Source organism: Phodopus roborovskii, unplaced genomic scaffold (genome assembly GCF_943737965.1).
Source record: "Phodopus roborovskii unplaced genomic scaffold, PHOROB, whole genome shotgun sequence".
In the NCBI taxonomy this organism is placed as follows: Eukaryota; Metazoa; Chordata; class Mammalia; order Rodentia; family Cricetidae; genus Phodopus; species Phodopus roborovskii.
This window is the reverse complement of record NW_026126546.1, coordinates 5,520,497-5,541,415: the sequence shown is the minus strand read 5'-3', so window position 1 is coordinate 5,541,415 and position 20,919 is coordinate 5,520,497. Positions and strand designations below refer to the sequence as shown.

General features: G+C 48.4%; 1 protein-coding gene across 1 annotated transcript in view; it reads left to right on the top strand.

Moving 5' to 3' along the window:
* The window catches only part of Evc2 (EvC ciliary complex subunit 2), an 81,977-nt gene that overhangs the window by 25,987 nt on the left and 35,071 nt on the right, over positions 1 to 20,919 (top strand). The window contains exons 8-12 of the mRNA XM_051200259.1: positions 4,290 to 4,614; positions 11,315 to 11,554; positions 13,968 to 14,143; positions 16,749 to 16,908; positions 19,881 to 20,335. Coding sequence (XP_051056216.1) covers positions 4,290 to 4,614; positions 11,315 to 11,554; positions 13,968 to 14,143; positions 16,749 to 16,908; positions 19,881 to 20,335 — 1,356 coding nt within the window. The remainder of the gene's footprint in view (positions 1 to 4,289; positions 4,615 to 11,314; positions 11,555 to 13,967; positions 14,144 to 16,748; positions 16,909 to 19,880; positions 20,336 to 20,919) is intronic.

Genomic DNA, 20,919 nt, shown 5'->3' with positions numbered 1-20,919 from the left:
GTCCAGAGACAAGAGAGCATACAGGAAGAAGTTCAGAGCTGTGCTACTTTCTCTGGTATTTCCCTTACTGCCAGCTCTGAGCCAGCTCTATGCTGTCTGCAAATTATTCTGTATATAGTAGGCGTGTAGGGAGCATTTGTTGTGTTGAAGTTGTAAATACACATATTGAGTATTTACATACTTCTTTCTTGCTAACCATATGGTATGTTTGTTTTTACAGATCCCATCTTTATTTTTAGTCTTTCCAAACATGCTGCAAAGTAGCTAAGTGCTCCTCCTCTGTAAAAGTCCACAGCGCGGGAAGATGGAGCTGTTCACGGGCTTCTTTGGGTCATTTATTCTCTGGGGTTGCTTCTTCATACTTGGAACACTTTAAAATTAATTAGTTGATGGGTGTTTTGGCAGATCCTGGCTGAGGTCCAATGCTGTGCCCAGCATAGCGGTGGTCACTGCCTGACTCCTGGGTTTTCTCTTTGTACTCTATACAGGGGCAGAACATGAATGCCTCGGTGTGGGGACTCAAGGCTCCTCATCCTGATTATCGTCCTCCTCCTCCCTATCCTCCTCCTCCTCTTAGAGACTGGGTCTCATGTAACCCAGGCTAGCCTCAGAATTTGCTAGGTGACCATAGAGGAACTTGAACTACTGATCCTCCAGCCTCCATAACCACAGTGCAGGGGTTATGGGCATGGCGCCATTACTCCTGGCCCGGGAGTTCTGAGAGAAGACTCACTGAGTGGTGTGGCAGCACACATAGGGGTGGGGTGGGTTATGCGGATCTGAGAGTCAGAAAGGGTAGGTAGGTCAAAGTAGCAGCTACATGAGCACAGGGGATTGGAGAGTCACGCAGACCTAGGCAAAAGGCTCTCCACAGCAGCAGCACCTCCGTCTTGTATCCTCAAACTGCTTTTCTTCACATTCTCTGGCTGCTAGAAGGGACTGACTGACTCCACATACAGGATGGGGCTGTGTTACGAGTAAGGTTTTTCTGCCAGCCCTGGTCCCAGAACCTCACCAGCCCCAAATAACACACAGAGACGCTGTATTTGATATAAATGCTGTTGGCCAGTTACTTGTTTCTTATCAGCTAGCTCTATCTTAATTAGTAACCCATTTCTATTAATCTAAGTACTTCCACGTGGTCTCATCTTACCGGAGAGAGGGGATGGCGTTCTACCCTGTAGTCCTCCATCTTGAATCTCCTCCTTACTACTTCCTCTCTCCTCCTTGTTTCCTAGTCCCGCCTATCTTGCTTTCCTATTGGCTAACAGTGCTTTATTCATTAACCAATAAGAGAAACGTATTTACAGAATGACATCTCCCATCAGGGCTGGGTATTGTACTCTGTCTTACCCACTTAGGCAGGAAGTTACTGAGTGCAGGGGCATTCTGCTTTGTTCCTAGGGTTTCCCTCCATGCCTCAGCATGGAAAGAGTGAACATTTCCATGTACAGAGGCCCAAATACTCAGTGAAAGAGGGTCCAGGAGAAAAGATGCTAAGGACCCACCCTGTGGCTTTTGCTGTATTTAGCTTCATAACAAGCCGCTGAGTCAAAGGAAATGTTGGTTTTCTGATACTTCCCTCACATGCTGTGGCTCCCACTTAGTGAAGATTCTCGGGATGTTTCGCCCATTCCTCACTGCCCAGTCCCCATGTTGACAGGGTACAAGTATGATGTTTGGCCCCTACATGGAATCTTGCAATATTATTTCAATGGAAATTGGCTTCTGTTGAGGACCACTTCTCTTTCTAATACCGAGCTGTGTTTTGTGGGTCAGTGGTTACATTAGCTGACTTGAAGATACCAGACATATTCTAAAAGAGGTGGAGACTGCTCAGATTCCTTCTGAATTACTGTTCCTCGTGTTGCTTTATGAGTACTTCCCCCCATTCAGAAAAATGTTCGCTGCTGCGTGTATCAATTGCATATTCTGACTTTATTCTGTTACCTTGCCTCATTGTGTGGTCAGAATGGTTAATTTTTGAAAGAACTAAATAAGAAAGAAGGCCTGGATATCGTTCTCATTTTTATCATCAGTAGCCTATCAAAGTATTAATTGTAATTGGCTCTTGGAAATTCTAAACAGTGGTGTTTCTGAGATGTTACGGCAGAAGTACCAGTTCAGGGAGCAGTACAGGAGTTACAGCGGCAGAACCTCATCCCGTTTGGCCCCAAGTGCCTGTCTTCTTGATGTCATGAAGGATTTCCCAGGGATAATGAAGACATATGTGCAGTTTATTGTTCTGTAAATGATTACAGGTAAATAAAAGGTGACGGGAGTGTGTCCCTTCCCAGTGGGCCTAATGCTATGCATGAGTGAGGAATTTGTCCTATTTATCTTTTTCTGAAGCCATTGGTCAATTGACAATGAGAGTTAATGTTATTAATAGCTTGGAGATTTAACTGATTTAAAGGTACTCTTTTTTTTGACAGTTTTTTCTTGTTGCCACTTCTGACAGTCTATTAAGCGCTCGCGGTGAAAAGGCTACAACCAAAGTGTCTCTGAGCTAGGTGCCTGTTAAGCGATCTGCTCTAACCCCCCAGCAGATAGTATCCCTAGGGAAGGAGGAGCCACAGAGGGGCGAGCAAAGTATTCAGGGCCAACAAGATGCTAGGAAATTGTGCTGTGAACAAAAAAAAAAAAAAAACATTTTTTTTTTTTTTTTTGCTTGATATAAATTTGAACAGCAATCCAAGGCCATCCCCATTATGCAGGTGGGAAAACCAAGTCCTTTACTGAGTTTCTCTGGTTAGTAAGTGGCTTGTTAGACAGCTATGTTAAAGAGTGGGCAATTTGCCTAGCCCAGGCCTCCATGTTTTCTGAGTTAAAGAATGAGTGGTGGATGCAAGACACCTGGCATTGTGTTTTTGAGCTTGCTGTTTGCTGGTAACAGAGCATTGCAAGCTTGGCAGCTCCTGGTAGAGATGCATTATCCTCAGATTCTGGGGTTCAGAGTCTGAGGGGTTCACTAGACAAAAGTCAAGTTTTGAAGCTTCCAGAGGCAGCCTCACTCGGTGCTCAGCCCTTCCTAGGTCTTCAGAGCTGTCAATCTTAGCTTGCAATCTTTCTGTCCTCCTATTGCCTCCTCTGACCCTGATTCCTCCTCCACCTCTCTCTCCCAAGTTGAAAGCCCTCCTTATTGATGTCTTGGTGCTAGAGTCAGCTGCTGAGCAATGGCTCCGTCTGCAGCCTCAGCTCCTTTGCCTTGTGAATTGCCGTCACGTGTTCAGGACTGAAGACATGGCAGGGAAGCCATCCTTCCTTCTGTCCCACCAGGCTTCATTAAAGGTGTGAAGTCTGTTTTGTCTGTCTCGAAGCAGAACACTGCTTTTCTTTCAGAACTTGTGAGGTTCTGTCTGGCTCATTTAGCATTTAGCCGTGTACACACCTCTTTAAGGCATCTTCTGTGATTCTTTCTGGATCCAACAGAGTTTTCCTTGCAGTTAAGTACTTGCTGAGACAATGAAGGAAGCAAATGTATGGGTTATCCTTTAAAAAGAGACCAATGGGCACTGGGGTGATGGTTCAGGGTTAAGAGCACTGGCCGTTCTTCTAAAGGAAGTGCCATGGACTCAAGGTAGTATTTTGCTACAGCTTTTCAGATGTATATATGTATGTATGTACGTACGTATGTACGTCCTGGACATATGCATGTATGTAAATAACCAGGTATCCATTTCTCTGTCTGTCTTTGTATCTGTTTATCTTTTTGACACTTATAGATTCATGTTGAAGGGTTTCCAGATAAGATGGCTTGTCTAAGATTTGCTTTCAGTGCTCAAACACACATGGCAAGGAATAGAACTAATGGGGTTGGTGAAAAGTGACAAAATTGAAGCCCACTGATATGGGCCACAGTGTGTTTTCTACTTTCAAATGCTTGGAATTTTCTGTGATGGTTCCCTTTTATATTGCTACACCCCCATGAAATGACAGACGATGTCTACCACTGCAGAGCATGGGTAGAGGAAGGGTCTCTACACATTTCTGGGTTGGACCTTTGGAAACCAGTTGGGTAGATGTTCTGAGAGGCTTAACCATCCTTCAACATTCTACAATTTAAAGGAAGAAAGGCTGATTTTGGTTCACGGGCAGAGGGAATGCTCCATCATGACAGAGAAGGTGTGGCAGCAGGAATAGCTCAAGGCTGGTAGCAGAAATGTGAGGCTGTTTGCTCACATCTGGGGGATCAGGAAGCAGAGACCAGACAGGAAGCAGGGTGGGGCTATAATCCTCAAGGCCCAGGTTCTGTCATGTAATGGAGTCCATTTGCTTCCGTTTCTAAGGTTGGAGATTGCGACTCTGAATCAGGCAGATGCGGATCTGGAGGCGTGTCGAAACCAAATTAGTAAGGACATCATTGCTCTCCTGATTAAGAACTTGACCAGTGGTGGTCACCTCTCTCCACAAACAGAGAGGAAGGTGACAGCTGCTCTCAAAGAGCAGTTTCTGCTGCTGGAAAAGGAAATACAAGAGGAGTATGAACGGAAGATGTTGGCACTGACAGCAGAGTGTGACCTAGAAGCAAGGAAGAAGACAGAAAGCCAATACCAGAGGGAGATGGTGGCCATGGAGGAAGCAGAAGAGGTGTTGAAGCGAGTTAGTGAAAGGGTAAGGTAGCCCTGAAGGCTGACAAATTCCTCTTTCCTCCTCAAGGTCTCATTAGTTGTCAGTGCTTCAACCAACCCATCCATCCACCCATGCATCCATCCACTTACCCATCCATCCATCCTCCTATCAATTGACATATACATCCACATATCTACCCATTTATTCACCTACCCACCCATCTATTCACCTATTCACCGATTGTTTCATTGATCCATTCATCAATCCATCCACCTATATCCACCTATCTAGCCACCTATCTACCCATCCATCCATCCATGCATGCATCTATTCATCTATCTATGCATCTACCCCTTCATCTACCCATCAATTCAATATATATATATATCCATACACCTATTCACCTAGCCATTCATGTATGCTTCCATCCTCCCATCCATGCAACTTTTCTTTTACTCGCCCATTTATTCATGCATTTATTCACACATCTTCTCTTCCAGCCACCCACTCATTCACCCACCCACCTATCTATTTATGCACCCACCCACACATGATTGTATCTATCTATTGATCTACCACCTACTTGTGTATCTATCTGTATACCCACTCACACATATTCCTATCATCTACATCCATCCATCAGTTTGCCCTTCCTGTTCACCTACACTTCCATCCATTCACACATCTATCCACAAGCCCTGTACCCTGCACCTGTCCATCCATAAGAGCTCACTAGGATTTATGGGTATCTTACTGCCTCTCTCCTTTAGGCTAGAAACTTCGGACACCACGTTGAATCCAACCTCTTGCATTCATTCAAGAAGCTCATGTTATAATGAAATAGTCTCATATTTGAAAAAAAAAAAAAAGGACATGAATCAGCCATGTTATAATACAGCTCTGTTCATGGTGCTGTAGTGGTCACGGGGAGAGTAGAAAGGCTTCTTTAGCAGAGGGTGTGGCCATTCATGGTTGGTTGTGATGTCAGAGTAAGTACATGTGTCCTTGGGAGACTACTGTTTGCTAAATCACAGCTCCGTCCTGCACATGTCTGGAGCCAAGCATGCCTGGACTTACAATTGTTGTGAGACTTTTCCTGTGGAGACCTAAACAAATGTCTACTCCCTCTTGACATGGCATCAATGACAGACCAGGAAAACGATGCCCCCTGAGTCTGGCTTAGTGAACCATCGAGCTTGTTGAAGTTATTATGGGGCATGGGAGACTCGAAGCAGTTGCATTACCTTTAAAGCCCACCACGGCATGACTAATGAATGGGGCTGGAGAGATGGCTCAGCAGTCAAAAACACTGTCTGTTCTTCCAGAGGATCTGGGTTCAATTCCCAGCCCCCATATGGCAGCTCATAACTAGCTCTCACACCTTCACACAGATACACATGCAGGCAAAACATGAGTGAACATGAACCAAAGATTAACTTAAAATGAATGCCTCACAGAGGCTGCGTCCCTTGAGTTCCCTGCTCTATTTGCAGGTAGCCATGGGTCCCCTCCACAGAACAATTATTGGGGAGGAGCCTTCAGAGTTCCCTTTACTTTCTGACTTTAGTTCATTTTGTTTACTTCTTGAGTCTACGAGCCTCTCTCCTCCCTCTAGGAGGGAGTGTTAATTTGGAAGACATTGTTACACAAATTATCCTGGGTCTGCATCTGGTGCCCTATATATATCCTAAGTCCTCTGAGCGCCCCTCAGAGTGGATGGGCTAAGCAACGAAAGAGAGATAGTTAAGATGCCAGTTGCCAAACTGAGAGATGCGGTCTCCCAGGCACAGCTGAGCAAGTCTGAATTGTCTTCCCTCAAGAGAGGAGGGTGTCCAGACCATGTGACCTATACCTGCACAGGTGTGACCACCCGTGTGCTCTGGAGGCAGCTTGGAGGAACTGCCTGACAGTTGCCTCCAGGCCCCACCTGCCAGGCAAACATAGTATGTCTCAGGGAGTGAATGAAAGCTCTCAGTTGGTGGCTCAGGGTCACTCAGTCTTCAGCAGTCAGCGCTGCAGTGGAGGACAAGCAGGGTTCACTTGTGAGCCACCTGTCCCCCTGATCCAGGGGTCTGCTGCTTCAGTCCTCTCTTGTTTGGGGTGGGGCTTTGTGGCCTGTGTAGATGCTATACTAGCTTCCTGTGGCTGCTAGAACAAGGTGCCACACACACACACACATACATACATACACACACACACACACACACACACACACGCGCACGCACGCACGCACACACGCGAGTGTGTGTGTGTGTGTGTGTGTGAGAGAGAGAGAGAGAGACAGAGAGAGAGAGAGAGGGAGAGAGAGAGAGAGGGAGAGAGAGAGAGATAATGAATGAATTCTTTTGTGGTTCTGAAAGCCAGTTCAGGTTATCAGCGGGACCCAGCTACCTCTGGGGTCTTTAGGGAGGGCCTTCCTGGTTTGACGAATTTGCTGGTGGTTCCTTGTGTGTTTGGAGTTGTAGCTAAGTTGATTTAACCCTGCTCCATCCTCTCGTGGCCTCTTCCTGGAACCCTGACGCTCTTCTCTGTCTCCTGTAAGGAAACTTGTCATTTGATTCAGGACCCTGGATGTACATATGAGATCCTTCACTTGGTTTGACTTGCAAAAACCCTTAGAAGTTCAAATTTATTTGTTTCCCAAGTTATGAGGTCAGGATCTAGACTTGTGCATGTATTTGGGGGTGGATGCCATTCTGCCCACTCTCGATTCTCTGGTGAGCTCCTCCCCCCCACCCCCCACCCCTGTCCTTCTCTAATGCTTGATCTACCACTGTGGTTCAGCCCTCCCTCACCTGCCCAAGCCAGGCTCTTAGGGAGAGTGCATTTAATAACTTGGAATGTAGTGATTCAACCCCAACATCACCTCATCAGAATTTGTTCTGAGTTTTGGGTATTGATTTTCCCTACAAAAATAGTACAAGCCAGCTTGGACAACAAAGTGAGTTCCCTATCAGTTTAGTCACATGGGAGACCCCAAATAAAATAAATCCAAAGCAACAGTTTGTAGACTGAGCCTTGGACACTAGTCCAGCCTGGACTGTTTTCATGTAGCCCATGAATTCAGTATAGTCTTTGCACCATAATTGAATTGCAGAAAACCCAACCATACCTCACATGGCCTGCAAAGTGTGAATTTTTCTTCTGGTTCTCCACAGAAAAGTTTTCCCATTCTATTAGAAAAGCCCTCTGCAAAACCCACAGTGGAACAGAGAGCCATTTGCTTATCATTGATTGCCTACTTTTATTAAATGCCTGCTGTGTGCCTCACCTAGAGACACAGTGATGGCTTTAAAGTCCCATGATCTCTCCAGACAGCACCATGAGCTGGGGACCAAGTCAGTCACTGGGGGGGGGGAGATACATTTTGTATTCAGATCACCACACCCCTTCTGTTGCTATGATGAAGTACTCTGACAGAAGAAAAGAAGAAAAGGATTCATTTTAGCTCACAGTTCCAGGTTACTCATGGTCCAGCACGACTGGGAAGTCGAGGCAGCAGACACTGAGAGCAACTTGTCATATCATACCCACGATCAAGAGCAGAGAGAAACGCACACAGCATGCTAGTGCTCAGTTTGCTCCCTCGGCTCTTGCGTAGTTTAATATCCAAGCCTAGGGAATGGTGCTGTCCACTCTTAGCATTGATTACATTAATTAAAGTAACCCAGACAGGCCCCGTCGATGTGCCCACAGGCCATCCTGCTCAAGGCGTTTCCTCACTGAGACTCTTCCCCAGGTGACTGTAGATGCTGCCAAGTTGAGGTTTGCGGATTATTGCCTTCTTTAAGGAAACCTCGCACATAAAACACATGAAGTATTTACTCTTGAAGACGGGGAAACCGATGCCCAGGAAAGCAGAGCTTCACAGCTCAGCTCTCTGAGGCTGCCTGAGTTCCTGACCTGACCTTCCTTCTCCTCCTCCTCACCCATTATAAATAGCACCCTGAACAGAGGTAGCAGAACACTGGAGGGCTACAGATGCCCACAAAATGTGTGTGTGGTGCAACACAGCAAGGCTGGTCCCTCTCTTTTACCTAGGCACTTTTTGCCATTTAAGGACCTGTGTCCTGCCTGGGTCCAGGGAGACTTCCTAACTCCTTCTTAAGCTTCTGAAAGAGAAAGATTCCTTCTGTGTGAGAACTTGACATTGCATGTCTGATAGACATATTTTTACAAAACAGTTTTACATTCTGCCAGTCTCGATGAATGGAGTACAAGGAGCGTAACCAAGGAAATCGTAGTTTCACATTTTGAACGGTGTAGAGCTCTGGGACAGCTCAAAGCCAGCCTTTGGTTGGCTGAAGCACCTTGCTGGTCACACCTCCTTTCTGTGAAAAGCCCCTTTCACTGGGAAGTTCAGTAGGGATTTGGTGCAGACTGCTAGGTGGGGGGGGGAATTTCTAATGATATCTTACTTACAGTGCACATTTACTGACAGCATCTAAAATAGAAACCCTTATATTAAAACTGTGGGTTTCTTCAAGCAGGGTGGCTTATGACCGTAATCCCAGCGTTTGGGAGATAGAGGCAGGAAGATCAGGAGTTCAGAGTTACCCTCAGCCATCTGGTAAGCTCAGAAACAGTCCAGGCTACTTAAGACCTTCCTTCTTTCTCTAAACAAAACAAGGGCTCAGCAGTTAAGAGCACTGACTTCTCTTCCAGAGGACTTGGGTTTGATCCCCAGCACCCACATGGCAGCTCACAACCAAGGGGTATGATACCCTTTTCTGGTCTCCGAGGTGCTAGACATGCATGAGATGGTACCAGGCCCACATGTTGCGCACATCCATACATGCAGGCAAAACAGTCACAACACAGAAAATAAAAAGTATTAAAACTCGTGAAACAACAAGAACTCTGGTGGGTTTAGTGTTTCTCTGAAGGAGTGGGCAGATCAGACCATGCTCTGCTCCATGCGCATGCTCACTGGTCTTGCAGGGGTAGTGTGCTGCCTTCTCTCTGTGTGGCTTCAGAACCCACACCTTAAAGTTTTGTTGATGGAGAACTTAGGCAAAGGGCCAGAATGTCTCTAAGCCTATGGCTCTGACCCTGCAAATGGGAAGATGTCCATTTTTGATGGCTGTGTAATGAGCCACTCACGTCCAGGCACTTACAACAGCAGAATCTCCCAGCTTCCATGACAAAAGACCTAGAGCTCAGCTGGGTCCTGTGCTCAGGATGTCTGAAGCTTGCAACCGAAGTCTCCTCTGTACTTTAGCATGTGTAGGGCTAACTCTCAGCTTCTGGAAGCTTCCTTTGACACTCCACAGTCACTTTTGGGTTTATGGCCAACAGAAGAGAGACTGTCTCTCTTTTTAGTGAGTACTCCTCTATAAAGGCTCACCTGTGACATAGCCATTTCCACCGATGATGGAGCCTTCCCTCAACCCCATCTTATCCATAGGCCATGAAAGAAGGACCTAATTCATCAAGACACTGGGGTGGGGTAAGGAGATCAGTGGGTAAAGAGCCTGCTATGCAAATGTGAGTGTCTGAGTTTGGATTCCTAGTACCCATGTAAAAGCAGGCATGGTGACACATAACTAACTCCGCCTCTGAGAGGGCGGAGACAGAGCCCAGGGGCTCACTGGTGAGCCAGCCTAGCCGAAATGAAGAGCTCCAGGTTCAGTGACAGACCTTGTCTCAATGAGTAAGTTGGACAATGGAAGAGGAAGGCACTAAATGTTAACCTCTGGCCTTCATGTAGGTATGAGCGCGCACATGCATACACACACACACACACACACACACACACACACACACAGAGAGAGAGAGAGAGAGAGAGAGAGAGAGAGAGAGAGAGAGAAGTGGACAGCCCATCATGTTCCAGGTTACACCCTCACACATGGAAGTGTCACCAGACATTTCCACTGGGGTTGTATGATCCCACCTACCCAAAAGTGATAGAGGAGCTCCAGGTGGAAGTCCTGCCCGTGGGGTGCAGCCACCCCAGATCTCAGCACAGGCAGCCAGATACCATTTCTCAGCAGCTCTTTCCCCCTTCCTGGAGAAGCTGAGCTCAGGACTGATTACTGGCATTTTTCTCATCATCGGTGATGGGAGTCATCTTGGGAGTCTAACTGTGCGATTCGGAGGTTTCCATTTCTTGAAGACACTTTTCAAGCAATCAGATTTGCAAATTGGCACATGCCCGCCCACTGTGAACTTTCTGTTTTATAGCTGCTCTGGCAGAAAATTCAGATAACAGGGAAGGATGCGTTGGAATAGCACCTTCCTAGGACTCACACTCAGCAGGCTCACACTGTCAGCTTGGGGCAGTGTGTGTGTGTGTGTGTGTGTTTGTTTGTGCATGCATGCATGCCTGTGTGCATGCTATGTGTGTATGCCTGGGTGCACTGTATTTATACGCAAGTGTTTTTGTGTGTCTGTGTGAGTATCATGTATACACACACACACACACACACACACTTGTCTATCTTAGGATGTACTGCTGTGTGAACACACATACGTGTACATAATGAAGATGTGTATATCTGTACATGCACATACGCCTATGTACATTGCACATGGTTCATATGTGGTTACATGTGCACATTGTGCCTATATATGACATGTGGATGCAATACAATGTGGGCGTGCATTGTTTGTCTGTTTTGAGTGTGCTTCCGTGTCCATTGCTTATGTGTGTTATCTGTGTGTATATTGCACACATGGGTGCACGTAGGTGCACATTCACATCTGTTTGTCTGTCTCTCACAGATTCTTCTTCTCTCCACAGTCTGCTGCAGAGTGCAGCAACCTTCTGCGGACCCTCCATGGCCTGGAGCAGGAGGAAATGCAGAGGTCCCTCGCCCTGCACCAAGCAGAGGACTTTGCCCAAGCACTCAGGCAGCTGGTTGTTTTCCAGAGAAATGAATTACACAGCATCGTCTATACCCAGATACAGAGTGCTGTGGCCAAAGGGGAACTGAGGCCTGAGGTGGCTAAAATGCTGCTGCAAGACTATTCTAAAACACAGGTAACGTCTGTGCTCAGGCTTGCCCCATAGAGGCATTTCTAAGCCCTGAGTGACTTTCCCTCCTAGAGCTGAGCCCTGTTTTCTTTCTGTTCTGGGCACCGATGAGCTCTCTATTCCTTCTTCCTTCTGATAAAGGAATGAGTTTCAGGTGTGCAGGGCAGAAGGCGGCCCATAGTGCAAGCGGTGTGCTCACACTTCCGTGGGCTGGATTCTGCCTCTATCTGTGTCAGCTGTTGGGCCTGGTGTAGTGAAGGTTTAATGAGCTGATCCCTGGCAAATCATTTAAAGCTTCATATAAAATGTTACACACACACACACACACACACACACACACACACACACAGGCACATACAGTAGTACAAACATCATTAAATGTTAGATAACGCACCTACATGTGCATGTATATCTAGGACAGAGAGGGTCTATACCCAGATGGTCCCGGAAACACGAGTGTAAAGGTTGTTTGTGTAGGCTGAATTGGTTCCTAGTTGGTAGTGACGGTAGTTTCCTGAGCGTGTCAGTATTGCAGGCAATTTCCCCACGTCGAAATGACGGAGAACAACAGAGGAGCAGCCAGGAGGCCACAGGACTCAGCCTTCATCTAATCTTTAGCAATGGCAACTGAGGGTGGCCATCCAACTCTAGCTTCAGATTTGGGGTTCTGGCAGATGCTGAGTGGGCAAGAGAGGAGAAGTCATCACCCCAAGACTGTAGGAAGGAAGACTCCCAGAGAGAACACACCACCTCTCCACGTGGAACTGGGGTTTCCCCCATGAGCACACTGTGATGGCAGCTGTTCATGTATAACATCCCTGACCTTGAGTTTACTTCATTCCCATGATGCACGGCACTGATGCCTAGTACCCAACACTGAGAAAGAGCATGTCACTGACATTGGTACTGTGTATACACTGCACTGCTCAGGTGTTAGAGCTGGCTGTGAACTTCCCGATGGCGCGTGGATCTGGCTTTACAGAAACCAATGGAGTGTTGCCGCAAAAATCCCAGCTTTGGGAGCTCTGGAGCCCCGAAGGCCCAGGGAAGGCCGGCTTTGCTTCACACTCCTGACCATGCAGCATCTCACCGAACAGTGCAGATCCTCAGATGCTCAGACACGGTCAGGCCTCAGCTTATGTGAGAGGGGCCTGTCCAGGCATCTTTTCTCTCAGTGGGTCACCAGAGTCTCCACAAAGAGAAGCAACCCTGGCTCATGGGATGGCCACTGGTGCAGCTGCTCTGAATGGACCACTATTGTCACTGGTTTGCTGGTGACATCTGGGTTTGGAGGACAGGCCCCCCTCACCTGAACCATAGAGTCCGGAACCCAGACCCAGGTTGCTGACCTCAGAAATCTGCCTAGGTGCTTCCAGTCTCATGGTATGAACTGGATTTCCTCATCTGTGCTCAACCATGTCCAGCAGTGTAATGTGTGATGTGAACTTGGTTTCCTTATCTGTAAATTGGAAATAATAATTCTCTCCTCCAGGTAAAATGGGGGGAGGCCCAGAGCACTCTTACTCAGAGGGCACAGACTTGAGACAGCAATTGTTACTGTGACTCCCCAATGCTGCCCTTTGCATCCGCCCTGTCTGTCCCATCTCCTCAGCCACCATGGGGCTGAGGAAGTGGTTGATTCACCCCAGAACATCGACATTGACTCAAAGTGCAAGGCTATGGGACATCCCAAGCTGGGCTGTGTGGTGACATTTTGTTTATGATCTAACAAATAATGCTTGCCTGAATATCAGAGTGCAAAGCTAGCCACACTAGTTAGCCATAGAGGCCAGGCAGTGGTGGCACACACCTTTAATCCCAGCACTTGGGGAGACAGACGCAAATGCATCTCTATTAGTTCAAGGCCACCTTGAGCTACACAAAGATGATCTCCTCACTTGGGATCCCATACCTTTAATTCCAGCACTTGAGAGAAATATAAAGCAGGAGGAGATAGGAGCTGAAGGGAGTCGGAGGTTTGATGGAGAGCAGTGCAGTCTGGGGGTTGGTGGATCGCCTCTTTGGTCTCCACATTGGTAGAGGTGAGAACTCTGTAGTGGCTGCCCGCTTTGCTTCCCTGATCTTAGGCAAGCTTTATTTGTTAGATCATCAACAAATTATCACCACAGGGCTGTGCTTGGTGGGTGCAGGCTGAATGATGGTAATACATGCCATCTTTGGTGGTGCAGGCACATTGCTGAGGGGGAGATGGCTTACATCTGGTCACCAGGGCAGGCCTCAGAGCCTTGTTATTTGCCCTCCCCCACTTCCTCATAGCCTTTGCTACGGCAGGGAAGGTCAAGGTGTTCACCTCGATGCCAGCCTGTAGACTGCCTTCCAAAAGGAAAGGTCGTGCTTTAAATGTTCACAGATGCTTCCCGACGTTCTAATGAGGCATATGTCTCATCCTGTAAAACAGGAGAGTGTAGAGGAGCTGACGGACTTCTTCCAGGCCACCAAGAGGTACCATCTCAGCAAGAGGTTTGGTCATAGGGAGTACCTGGTCCAGAGCCTGCAGGCCATGGAGACCCGCGTGCAAGGCCTGCTGAGCACTGCAGCCACTCAGCTGACAAGCCTCATCCACAAACACGAGAGGTTTGTGTGTAGCCGTGGGGGGAGAGGGGGCAGAGAAGCTGCCCCAGCCTTCCCATTCAACAGCAGAAGGAGGCTGACCCACTCCCAAGACCAGTCCCTCCTGTCCACTCAGCTCTGCCCGAGTGCTGTTGCCTGGTTCATCGAGGGGATTCTTTTGTTGTGAAATTCCCTCGCAGTAGACATTTCAAAAGCATACGTGGTAGTCAAGACAATTTTACGATGACCCCCTACCCCCACCCCATGTCCAAACCACTCAGCCTCTGCTAGCTTTATATTCCTGTTTTGGACCATTCAGAGGAGCAAAATCTGAGCCACATTTTCTGGATAAATCCATGAAGAAGGCTGTCATTGACTGTGTGGTGGGTCAGCCCACTACTGTTCAGGCTTAAGCACCTGAAACACTAGCATTGGCCCTCGCCAGTGAGAGAAATAGACACGGAGGTTTGGCTTGGGCCCACATGGTTTTTCTCAGCAGTTCTGGGGTGGTGTCAGGTGAACAGTGTCAGGCAGGGCTCTAGAAGTGCCACTCATTGCCTCTTGTCACAGTCCCTGCCCAGGTGTGCCGTGAGGCAGCTTCCTTGTAAACAGTGAGATGTGCTGTCTCAGTATAAAACACCAGGGACCTAGCTGTCTGTGTAGTTGGCCCTGCTTGTGACCAAACTAATTCTACGCTTCAGGTCATAGTATGGGGACTTTTCAGTTTCATAAAGATTCAGTAAGATGCAGACTGTGTAGGCTTTTCCCGTCTTAAGATGTTAACGGATTCATCTCTGCAGTCTGCTTGGCATTTCTAATTAATTTTCACTGAAGTGAAAGGAGGGAAGAAGGGCCCCTCATTTTTCTCCGAAGAAATGGCAGCTGCTTGGCTACCCCGAGCAGTGTCCAGGGAAGGCCATCTTACCTCTTATTTTGAGTTTTGATTTGAATAATGGGCACAGACTTAACATTCCTCCTCACCGCCTTCCCTCCCTCCTCCCACCCTCCCTCCCTCCCTCCCTCTCTCTTGCTCCCTCTCCCTCCCTCCTTCCCTCTCTCTCCCCTCTCTCTCTCTCTCTCTCTCTCTCTCTGTGTGTCTTTGCATGCTTACCTATGTACACATGTGGAGGCCAGGGGTTGACAGGGTGTTTTATTCTCTGGTTTTCTACTTTACTAATTAAGACAGGATTTCTTCACTGACTCTGGAGCTCAGAGATGGGCTATCCTGGGTGTCCAGTAGGCTCCTGGGATCTGCCTGTCTCTGCCCTGTCCACCGCCACCACCATTATTACCCCCTTTCCTGCCTGGGGTGACAGAAGCATGCTACTATGCCCACTTCGCACATCGATGCTGCGACCTGAGCTGAAGTCCTTGTGTTTACACAGCGACTGTTTTAGCCACTTAAGTGTTTCCCCAGCCACAGACTGACAACCCTAAAGCCCCTGTTTCCTTCCCATCCTATCCCGTTCAACCAGGAGTGTCTGGGCTGGGCTGAGCTGGAGGACACATACAGGGGATGCAAACAGACTGGGAGACATGATAGCAGGAGAAGAACATACTTGCCAAGGCTCTAGGACAAATAGAAACACCGGGACCGACATTGGGAGAGATAGTATTGGGACTGGCTCGCATAGTCACAGACACGGGGAAGTCCCGCTACCTGTCCAAATGGTTTTTGTGAGTCAGTTCCTGTTAGAAGGCCACAGGACCCAACTGCTGGCACGTGAATCCCCATCTGAGGGCAGAGATGGTGTGGCTGACACACAGTAAGCCGTGGCGCTTAAAGAATGGTGTCTGTCCTTCATACTCTAAGTTTGCTCTTCTTGGGACTTCACAAATTGGGTGACAGCAGGCTTCAATGCCAATTCATTTGGTGCATAGTCTGTCTGGAGCCTGGGAAGGCTGAAACTGAACCTGCTGAGGGGTCCTGCTGTGCCAGACCATGCATAAGGAAGGCACTGCATGGTGACCGTGCTTAAGAGAGGGCGCAAGGGGACGAGACTCCCTTTCACAGTTAGCCCACACCTGCAGTGACAGCACTGATCATCTCTTTAGATTAAAATTTAACTTAGCATATGAAGTCATGCGTTCCATGTGGAATTTTCATAAATGCATACCACTACATTTTGTTCACACACACACACACACACACACACACACACACACACACACAACACACACACCTGTCCCTTCTCTTGCTCTCTTGCCGGCCTCCTCCTCTCTCACAAATCATTCCCCTTTTCCTTCTTAGCTCAAGCGTTTTGAAGGGAACATTCAAACTGTAGCATGAGTCCCTTGTTCGCATGCTGGTGTCATCGGAATGTCACCCAGGCGTCCTTAGACGTCTCCACAGCCCTTCTCTGCCTTTCCCTCCGCTTGACCCAGGATTCTTGGTCCCCCCTCCTTTCTTGGGAAGCACTCTTCATACCCAGTGATCATTGCAGACATCTTTTTCTCCTGTTCTACCTATGTCTGATCCACCCGACCGCTGGGGCTGAGCGTTTTCCTTCCATCTTCAAGTACCCTGGCCTCACTCTGCTGGTGTGATAACTTGTGTCCCAGTGGCATGTAGCATTCTAGCCTACAGAGGGAAGGAGCCTGCATTCCCTGACTCATCTTCTCCATGTAGGGCCGGGTACTTGGACGAAGATCAGATGGAAATGCTGTTGGAGCGTGCACAGACAGAAACCTTTTCAATAAAACAGAAGCTGGACAATGACTTAAAGCAAGAAAAGAAAAGGCTCCACCAAAAATTGATAACTAAGAGAAGGCGGGAACTTCTTCAAAAGGTATGTGAGGCACTGTGGTCTTTATCTTGGCAGAGTCCTTCCTACCCACGGGATGGGTAACAGGCATTGATATCAGCACCGGATGACCAGAGCGGGTGGCATGAGGTGCTGTCTGTGGTTGATTAGTAGTGACTTCTCAGCACAGCAGAGTTTGCGGTGGACTATTAATGTCTGCATTGGAAAAGAATTGGAGGATGGTGATCCGTGCTGACCTTTATGTTTAATCAGTATTGAGTGTTAGATAAGACAGTGTCTTTAATCCTTATGAGATGCAAAAGTGGCAGTGGGGAAGGCTTTCCAGAGCACATAGAATAGATGGGGCCTGAGGACAAATAGCCATTTGAGGCAGGCAAGAGGGATGAGCACAAAGTTGCGGGCAGCGCGACAGCACTGTGTGCCGGGTTTAAGCGCTAAGACCAGAGTGCACTGCTGAATTTAGCAAGCTCCGAGTGCAGAATGGGGCTGGAATATGTGGAGGGGTGAGGTCAAGGCTGGAGGAGAGCTGGCCAAGTCAAGGAGGTGTGGAATGCTAGCCTGAGGGCTGGACCTACAGTTCAGACCCAGAAGGTTGAAAAGCTTTTAAGACGAAAAGATGATTTAACTTGCTGGAAGACAGAACCATAGAAAGCTGGCAACTACCCAAATTGACACAGCCCCTTGAGCTTTGTGAGAAGTTAGAGCAGATTTGGAAGTCACATGCAACCTCAGGGACTCCAGGGTGACATGAGGTAGCTGTCGGTCCAGCTGGGTGGAGAGGAGAGAAGGTCCAGCCAGGAGGTTTTCAGCTAAATCATTAGAAAGTGTTTTTTTATTTTAATTCTTTGTTAATCTCATTCATGAGTACTATGCAATTTGATCTTATCCACCCCTAACTTCCCCCTCTAACCCCTCCCAGATGTGTGTATGATGATTCTGCCTGTGTGTGTGTGTGTGTGTGTGTGTGTGTGTGAGTGAGTGTGAGTGTGTGTGTGTTTGCCATATGCCTACCTACTGGTTATCCCGAGAGCCCCTGGAACTGGAATTATAGATGGTTATGAACTACCATGGTGGTGCTGGGAATCAAACCCAGGTCCTCTGGAAGAGCAGCCATCTCTGTGGCCCCTTTCTCTCTCTCTCTACCTCTCTCTCTCTAATATATATATTTTGTAATATGTAATCTATCAAGTCTAACTAGTGGTTCCCGTAGTCACATGGGAGTAAGGCAGATCACTGGAGCATGGGCAACACACCGGGGGGAGAGGTGGTCACATCTCTGAATAAGCCCGACTGTCACCTGACGCAGTTAACTGCTGTAGTTCCTTGGCCAGGAGTGGGGCATTGTGAGCCTTTCCTCGTCATGCCAGTATGTTCACTGGTTTGACTTAACGCAGGCCTTGTGCATGTCACCACAGTAGCTGAGAGTTCATCCTTGTCATGTCTGGGTACCACTCTCTTAGGGCCGGCCACTCTCTAAGTCCTCCAGCTCTTACAGTGCTCTCTGACTGTCCCATGTGCCTCTGGGGGAGGAGGTGTGATGTAGATGTCCCATCTGAGGAAGACACGACACAGTTCTTGTCCTCTGCACTTTGAGCAATTGAGAGTCCGTGTATGAACCACCGTCAGCTGCAAGTAGAAGCTTCTCTGGCCCAGGCTGAGATCAGCACTGATAAGAAAGCCTAGAGACTGCTTTTTAGTATCATGTCATGTCCAGCAGAAAGTCAAGCTTCCGACTAATAACCGAAGAACATCTCATCACGAACCGCCCCTTCCAGTTCTGAGGGACTAACATGGGAAAAACAGAGTCACACTCCCTAGACGGTCTGGCCCCATCCAAGGTTAATTCTGGAAGGAGGGCTTCCACACTCCATACAGATTTTGGCAGTGTCCCGCAAGCATTATTTCTAGCAGTCACCTTGATAAATATTCTGAGTGACACAGAGGTAATAGCTCCATGAAGGCTATATGTGATATCCACAATGCAAAGGATATGGCCGGACACAGGCAGTCAGTAACTCAAAAACTACTGAAGGACTGAAGGAATGGCTGAGTTATCACAGTGTGAATGGATGGAAGAGCAGCACCTCATGTTCTTAAATGGAATGGATGTTCTGGGCCTGCAGTTACAGGTGATGCCATCATGGGCATGCCCCTGCAGGGCAGGTCTTTTCTACTGCAGACCCTAGCTGCTCATCACTCAGGAGGTCCTTTCTCCAGGACTTGTTTGGACTCTTCAGAGGATCTTAAGAGGATCCAGTGACTTCCTTGTTACGTTGTCTCTCACAGGCATCAGCAACATTGGCCAGGCACATAGTAGGGCTAACAGCAAGTGTGCGTTGCAGCAGACTTTGCCGTAGGCATTTCCCCAAGGGCTGAGCATGTATTGAGCAACTCACGAGGGTCCCCATTGTAGTGTAGGTACTGTTATTAATTGAGTACCATTTGACAGATGGAGAATTAGAGGCAGAGGGAGAGCCAGACTTGTGGACGAGAGAGTCAGGATAGAACCCTGGTGGGCTTTACCTAGTCAATAAATAGCTTCTTGTCAAGCCTCAATGTTAAACGTGTGTGTGTGTGTGTGTGTGTGTGTGTGTGTGTGTGTGCGTGTGCACGCGCGCGCTCAGCTCTGAACTGAGGGTCTTGCACAGGCTAGGAAAGCACTCAGCCACTGAGCTACATCCCCAGCCCTGTTTTAACCTTTACTCTTTACTTTGATACAGGATTCACCATTTCCCAGGCTGGGCCCTGAATTTGCAATCCTCCTGCTTCAGTCTCCCAAACTACTTGGGGGTCTATGCCACAAGAGCCTGGGGTTTGGTTGTGCCAAGGACAGTTTTCTAAATGTGAGATTGTTGGGGACAAGGCTGTGCATACATACCTTTCATGTCCCCTTAAGTTTCTACAGAAAGCATTGTCCCTCATCACCCCTGAATCCCTGTGCTGTTGCGCCCATGGGCCCTGTCCCATCCGGTTTCCCTTTCTCCCATTTCTGCCAGCACAAGGAGCAGCAGAAGGAGCAGGTGTCCCTTGGAGAGGCCTCCAGCACTGCAGAGGATGCAGTCCAGTACCTGTGCCAGTGGAGGAGTGTGATGGCTGAGCACATTGCTGCCCTGGAGGAGCTGCAGGAGCGTCTGGACCAGTCTGCCCTGGATGACCTCCGGGTCCTGACGGTGTCACTGTCTGAGAAAGCCACGGAGGAGCTGAGGCGCCTGCAGAGCACAGCCATGACGCAGGAGCTGCTGAAACGTAGTGCGCCCTGGCTCTTCCTGCAGCAGATCTTAGAGGAGCACAGTCGGGAGTCTGCCACTCGCACTGCGCAGCTGGAGGCAGAGGAGAGAGAGCGTGGCCAGGAGCTGGTGCAGGGTGTGAGGCAGCGGCTACAGCAGGATTTGCCAGAGGCCTGCACCGAGGAGCAGGCAGAGCTGAGGCATTGGGAGCACTTGGTGTTCACGTGAGTGATGATGTGTGGGTGCTTCAGCATCCTTACCCATCACACTGGGAAGGGAGTGGTCCATGCGGGAGGGAGAGACAGGATGACTGACCATGTGACGCCATCGCCGGACAGACAGTATCTGCAGTGTTTATTAGCTATACATACTGGGCCTACAAGTCACAGGAGTACATATGACCTGCAGGGCTGTCATGGGATGGGTGCTATAGGCCAGGTGGGTACCCAGCTTCTCTGGGGGACATATATTTATGTGGGTCATCCAGTGTGTTGTCAGGGAGTAAAGTGTGCCTGATCCCTCCATAGGAAGTGTGGTATGAGTTGGGTTGGGTAGTCAGGCCTGGAATTTCAGCACTTGGGAAGTAGAGGCAGGGACATGGGCCAATACGCGGCGCCAGCCTGGGCTATGTGATGCCATGCTGCAAAAAAAAATGCTAGGGAGATAGCTCAGTTGATTAAGTGCTTGCTGCACTAACATGATGACCTGAGTCAGGATCCTGGAACCCAATAAAAGAGCTGAATGCAGAGTCTGTAATCCCAACGCTGGGGAGGCAGAGACAGGAGGGTCCATACAGTGTCACCGAATT